The following is a 6,950-nucleotide window of genomic DNA, read 5'->3' as shown; positions in this document are numbered from 1 at the left end:
ATCATATATTTGTAATGAGAAAATAATGTTTAATTATTATTGAATTTTTTAAAAAACATGAAGGAGAAATGCGAATAAAACATTGAAACTAGTGTATATTATACAATTTAAATCCTTAACATAAATTGTTTTAATTTACGCTGTTTTTATAATCAAAATTTACATTACGTCTACAAAGAACTCACAAGGATTTCCCATTGCCATGCGGAATGATTGTTGACTAGCTGAAAGATCAGTAGGTACATTTGGTGGAGCCATCACTTGAGATTTTTCTGAGCCACTAGATTTATCTACAGTTGATGGAGCGGCAACTGAATTCTGTTGAGCTGTACCGCCACTATGGTCACTCATGGCTAACCCTATCATATTTTGTTTCATTACATCTGAACCAGACCTACTACCACCTATAAAATAAATAATAAAATATATTATTGATAACTATAAATACAGAGAATATGTTTAACAAAATACAATAATTTTTGTGGATGAAATAAAAATTACCTGAACCACTTTCATCTTTATCAAACAAATAACGTGGAGGTTCACCCGGGTAATTAAATGGCATTGGTGAAGAATTTGGATTAAAAGTTCCCGAGTATGGCATATCCCAAGCACCTCGACTAGTAACACCAACATTATCAGTTGGTTCACCTTCTATTTTTATTTGTTCCATACCTAAATTAAACATTTAATTTATTGCTACAGCATTTAATCAGTAATAAAATATTTATAATAAAAATATACCTGCAGAGAGTAAGTCACCAAAAACGTAATAACATTGTTCAGAAAATGTGGTTTTATTAACAGTATGTTTGATATAACCAGCTTTGAGCATGTGTGATGCATATTTCCTTGCTTCTCTACGATCCTGAAATCCATCGACATGTGTCTCTAACCATTCAACTACATCAACACCTAAAATAAAATATTTATTATTAAGTAAACTAAACAGTTTAATTTAACATTTTATAATTCTACAAACCAATGAAAGAGTTAGGAATAACAATTTTAAGCCACATTCTATCCCTGATCTCTAAACCCGAATCAAGTCTAGCCATAGCTCTAACAATACTCAACATATCAGTGGTACGAACGTCTAACTGAAGATCTTTGAATGCACTAGTTGAAACAGCATTTACTGCAAAAAAAAAAAAAAAAGATTAATAATGTTTTTAATTAAAGTCAAAATAAAAAACAAAGATAAAATCATTAACACACTTTCTGTTTCTGCCATGGTTGACACTAGAGAAGAACTAGTGGATGTAACTGTTGATACAGATGGTGGCCGTAAAGGATAAGTTTCGCCTAAAATTATAAATCAATAAAATGCCTTTAAATATAAACAATATAGTATAATATTATACCTCTCATTGCAGCAGTATGAGCTACCCATGCACCAGGATCAATAGGTCGAACAGGTTCAGTTCGAGGAATAGTGAAATATGATTTTGGATTTGGATCCCAACATTTTGCAACAACTAATTTAATTGGCCTAAACCATAATACAAACATATTACAAATTTTATTCATATTTTATGTAAGAAAAAGTAGAAATTAATTGTATTATATCACAAATGTAATTTATTAATGTAGTAATGTTATTTATTTACCCAGGAGTTTGCACCACATCTCTTAAGACACGAACAGCTTGATCATTTGACATATTTTCAAAATTTATATCATTAACTTGTAATATCATATCACCAGGTTCAATTCTACCATCCAGAGCTACTGCACCACTAAAATTAAAATAAACAGTGTATTATGGATTAATAATTAATACCATATTATAATTTTCCGACATTTATAAGTATCTTTTTTCCTGTTTACTATTTAAAATTTAAGAAAATTTACTAAATAATAAATAATAAGCATTAATTATTTAATAATTTTTAAATTTTACCCTTTCATGATAGATCCGACATAAATGCCACCATCTCCACCATTATTACTTTGTCCAACAATAGATATTCCCAAAAAGTTAACAGAATCCATATTTAAAGTCACAGTAATAATATTCAATGACATGCTAGAGTCGGTAACTGATGAAAATGAAGATGTACGACACATTCCTCCTGGACCAGCAGGTCTTTGGTGACGTTTGCGTCGTTGTTGAGTTCGACGACGACCACTACCTGCTAAACGCTGCCATTCTATAAAAAAAATAATTTTGAAAATAAGATCAATGCTTAAAGTGAAAATTAAAAAAAATATATTAATTTCTCATGTCTGACCTTTTTTAATTAATTAATATTAATTATAAAGTATTCTTAATTAATTATTTTGATGCAAATACTTAAAATCAAATTTTTATTTGAAAATTTGTAACATATATGATATATATTACATAATATTCTATATATATTTTGATTCAGTTCAAGACAGTTTACTTTATTATTATTGTTGTTATTTATATTCTAAGCATAAACATTACTGCATTAGCTAAAGATTTATAAAACGTTATTTTTTGCATACTTTATGTATTTTAAAACCCATTTTTATTTATTTAAAATGCAAATATAAAATTTAAATGTGTGTTTTATAGTAAAAAAGCTTAGATTTTCAACTTTAAAGGTGGTTCCTGGTAGAATATTGAATCTAGTTGATATCTAATTTTTAAAATATTTAGTACTTCAAATTTAACACATCCTTTATAGTGATTTACTCAACATCTACTAGCAGTGCAATAATCGCTTGCCTTTTTTAAAATTATTTTTGTATTTTTAACTATTATATCAAAATAATGTAATTAATTAAAAAATTCATAAAACGTAAAATAAGGGTATCTATTTTATAAAATAGATCAAATAAATGTTCATTTTATAAAAAATATTATCATACTAAATAAATACTACATTTATATCATATAAAAATGAAGAATTTTTGTTATACTGAAAAATTTTTTTGATAGAAAAAATACACATAACTTGTTAAAGCACAACAATATTAATCTTATTTGAAAATATTTTGTTTACATAAAGCTACTACAAACAAAATTTTTTTTCATTATTTAAGTTTTTAACTTTTTTAAATAACAACACAAATTTAGAATTTAATATTTCAAAACAAAATAAAATGCAATTAAATTTGATAAGAGTATTTAAAAGGTAATAAATATCAATAAAAATTTTAAGTTTAAAATTCCTATGCCATTGTACTCTGCTCATATAAACTTTAAACAATTAAATCTAATTAAATACATATCCAAGATTCAATGTTTTATTTTACCAACAAATTAAGTTTTAAAAAAATAATAGTTTTTGGAATAAGGAGTGTTCTTTAATAAAAGAACCATCTTTTATAATTATTACATTATTTGTAAAAAAAATAAAAATCATGATAATTTACCACTTGAAATGTTAGTAGCTCGACCTGTTGTTGTGGTAATTCGACTTGAAGCATCATCCTCATCTGATTCTAAAAAGCTTGTAGTTTCTAATTCTGAACTCAGCATAGACGATGAACCATAAGGTCTGTGTTGTTTGGGATGGCCATTCATACCTAACCCATTATATTTAAGAAACTTTGGATTTGCTAACCGATGGTGATTTTCACGAGGCATGTGATGATGTCCAGGACGTATTGAACTTGATATTGATGATTCTGTATCAGTACATGTTCCAATATCTTCTTGATGTATTCTAGATACTGCTTTACCAGCTCTAATAATTATAAATAAGGATCAATTTAAATAAATTGTAATAGGTAATTAAAAAAAAAAAATACATAAAAACATATATAAATACTTTAAGTATATTTTTATTGCATTACATAACTTTGTTTGTAAAATATAATAAATACAAGAAAAGTATATAATTTTTTATTATACTAACTGATTATCGCCTTGTGTCCTATGTGTATGATGCCCAGAATCAGTGCCTTGGGATGTTCCATCAGAAATATTACTACCTTCAGCAGCAACCAACTGAAATTAAATGTAAAATAAGAACTTTAAGAACTAGATTAATATATTTGTATACAAATTTAAATACATCAATTATAACAATATGTACCTACAAAATAACAATAATAACAAATGATAAAATTAAATATAAACCTACCCATGAAACAACACGACCATTAAAGCATGGTAATGGAGAATCATCTTCAACAATTTCTTCTTTCACCACTCTGGAATAAAATTTAAGAAAAAGTCAGTGAAATAAACATAGATGTATAATAATTATTAAACAGTAAAAATAAAAAAAACTACTAAGATCTACTAAAAATAAATTTTAATAGTAAGTAAGTGTAAGTATTAATTTTTTATTTCAGTAAACGTAAATCAAATAAATTGTGTAATAAATCAAATAATTTCAATTTCAAAGGCTTAATAATAATTGTATAAAATAATTTAAGTACAATTTATAATAAAGAATAATAGTGAATGATGGAATCAGGAATATGAATCAGGAATGATTACATATGTTATAATAGTGATAAAACTATAAAAATAAATTTGATTCCTATCACATTTCAACAGCTAAACCTTTATATACCTATTATATAGAACTCAGTGCTACTTAATTACAGTTGAAGTTGAAGGGACCAGAAAAAAGTTTGAATTATCCAAAGTAAAAACTTTTAATGCAGTACAAATTATATTAATTCCTATGTATTTATTATAAATAAAGTAATGCAATAAAAAATATTTTCTAGGTTATTTATACATGAATATGAATTATTTATATGTAATTTTAAAAAGGTATGTATGCATAAACAATGAGGTTAGAAAATTATTTAAAAAAGGTATTTATTTTTGTTTGAGTTTTGCTGTTGATCGCAATGTTTGTAGTGAATCGTTCTAAACCACTTATCAGTAACAATAACACTAATAAGTAATGATCTTATTTTTGATATTAAAATATACACATAGGCATATGAGGGAAATATCACAATTTTATAATTTTAATAAAACTCAAAACTTCGAGTTATCCACAAACATATTCAAGTTAAACAAAATTTTTTGACTTTGTTTAAATAGGAAATTCTAAGGACCAGAGAAAAAGTTTGAAGTATTGATGATTTCAAGTTGAAGAAGTTTAACTGTACTTGTATAACACAAAACTGGATAGTTTTTAATTTTTTTAACAAGACTTAAGTTAAATTACAATAACATAAAGAATAAGTTAAAATATAAATTAAATCCTGCAATTTCCCAAATTCTAACTTAGTAGTTAATTGGTAAAAATAACTATTTAAGAATTTATTTGTTCAAATACTTTATTAAATGAGTATTTCGGTTCTAAATAAATATTTTAAATATCATAATACATAACTGTGGTATTAACCATGCTTTACAATATAAGGGACTAATAGAAAATAATAGTATAATGTATTAATCTATTATCAAAAATTACTAAATATTCGTTATCAAATACTATTCAGTTGGCATATAACAGTTTTATGTTTCATGTTCTCAAAGTATTGAGAATTTTGAAGTAAAAAAATTTTCATGAAAATAACAAGTCATTTTTTGTCTTAAACACAATAGATTAGATAACTATAAATAATGAATTCAACTCATTAGGTTTATAAGTTATAGTCAATTAAAACCAACCAGTTAGGTGAGAACTTTTACTTTAAAAGTAGCTTTCTAATTAATTTGTTCCCAGCTTTAGTGATAAGGTTGAGAAACCTAAGTAAGAAAAAAAAATGCAAGATTTTTTTCATAAAACAAATTAGGAATGGGGGATTGTAATTCTGGTCGCCGATGTTTTGTTATGGCAAGTACAGTAGTTCACACAAAAAAACATAAGTATGACTTAACCAAAGCCGAAACACTGAGTAGAATTTTTAACAGAGTATTGGCAACTATTCGTAGGATGGGTATCACGATAATGGATTATAATGACGGAGAAATCGTCAAATATAGAGTAGTGAAATAATACTACTATTATATTATACAATTGTGACGGTCAGCGCTCATTAAACGACTAGCAAAGCAACAATAACACGGTTGGTCCTTATCACTGACCCAAAGTCGTCGTCCATAGACTTGAAGAAAAACTTGTAGTTGGGCCGATTGAGGACGTTTTTGAAATCGGCTAACGTAACCTTGTCAGCCGCAATCGGCAGCTTGACGAGGTACGGCGTGTCCTCGTCATCGATGTGATAGATCACTTTGGTCTCTTCCATTGTCGGTCCGCGGACCCGGACCGCAATACGCAGCAAACGCACACACGCGCACACACTCGCAACGCACAAACACACACGACACACGCACTCGGCGGCGTTATCAGCGCAGATCCACCGCGGTCGACTTTGGCCCGTGTACGTAAATCGTCGTTCGCGGCGCCATCATAAAACGCGATCGAGCAGCCCGATCCGCACCCGGGAACGGCGAGCACACGACGTCTCGTTTGTTATTGTTGTGTTTTCACTCGGAGCGAACAACGCACAAGCACACGCACGCACGAACGAACGGGAAGACGGACGGGACGGGAACGACGGTCGACGACACATAAATAATCTTTAATAAAGCACTGGGAGCTCTGGACCTAACCCCCCTCCCACGACCCGCAACCGCGCCCACAGCTGCAGTCGGCAGTCGGCACCGTCAACCCCCACCGACGCGGCTGTGCTGCTCCCGGTATGCGGTCCGCGAGTCGCCGCGCGCCGCCGGAATTGATTAGCCGACTCCGGCGAAGAGTCGAAACTCGAAAGCAATTGCGATCGCCGTCGTCGACGGGTACGGACTGCCGCCGAGTCAACCGCGCTCGACCGGCCCGCCATGTTGCCTTGCCTACCAATTTATTACGGCTGGGTCTACGACTTACTACTCGCGGCTGAATTGAATTGAACGTCGTGCAGAGAATAGGAAATGGGATCCGGGAGGTACATGATCTCGTAAATTGTACGATCTAAACTTTAGATTATTAATCATAGTGAAGTGATGCTGATTACGGTAGTCTTCGATCGCATTCGTTAACGATTCGAGTAATCTCGTC

The 6,950-nt window shown here is 30.0% G+C and overlaps 1 protein-coding gene across 1 annotated transcript; it reads right to left on the bottom strand.

Moving 5' to 3' along the window:
* On the bottom strand, window positions 1–6,476 carry LOC112601237 (segment polarity protein dishevelled homolog DVL-3). Its single transcript, XM_025348724.1, has 12 exons — window positions 5,978–6,476; window positions 4,062–4,131; window positions 3,834–3,925; window positions 3,349–3,662; window positions 1,904–2,153; window positions 1,611–1,739; window positions 1,365–1,492; window positions 1,219–1,305; window positions 983–1,138; window positions 745–915; window positions 502–675; window positions 1–404 (listed from the first exon to the last, which is right to left on the bottom strand). The coding sequence occupies exons 1-12, from the start codon at window positions 6,136–6,138 to the stop codon at window positions 160–162; spliced, it is 1,977 nt and encodes a 658-aa protein (XP_025204509.1). The 5' UTR covers window positions 6,139–6,476; the 3' UTR covers window positions 1–159.
* Between the last annotated feature and the right edge of the window lie 474 nt (window positions 6,477–6,950).

The sequence above is a fragment of the Melanaphis sacchari genome, unplaced genomic scaffold (assembly GCF_002803265.2).
Source record: "Melanaphis sacchari strain LSU unplaced genomic scaffold, SCAv2.0 Contig76_pilon_pilon, whole genome shotgun sequence".
Classification (NCBI taxonomy): Eukaryota; Metazoa; Arthropoda; class Insecta; order Hemiptera; family Aphididae; genus Melanaphis; species Melanaphis sacchari.
The sequence above is the reverse complement of the archived record's forward strand: the minus strand, read 5'-3'. Positions and strand labels throughout refer to the sequence as shown.

What these genes read in the sequence shown, in the direction of transcription:
- LOC112601237 (XM_025348724.1), bottom strand. Translation starts at nt 6,138, where the DNA reads ATGGAAGAGACCAAAGTGATCTATCACATCGATGACGAGGACACGCCG. An exon ending in ATGGTCGTGTTGTTTCATGG is followed by an intron (nt 3,926 to 4,061) that starts GTAGGTTTATAT and finishes ATTTAATTTCAG; the next exon opens with TTGGTTGCTGCTGAAGGTAG. An exon ending in GTCGGATCTATCATGAAAGG is followed by an intron (nt 1,740 to 1,903) that starts GTAAAATTTAAA and finishes TTTTAATTTTAG; the next exon opens with TGGTGCAGTAGCTCTGGATG.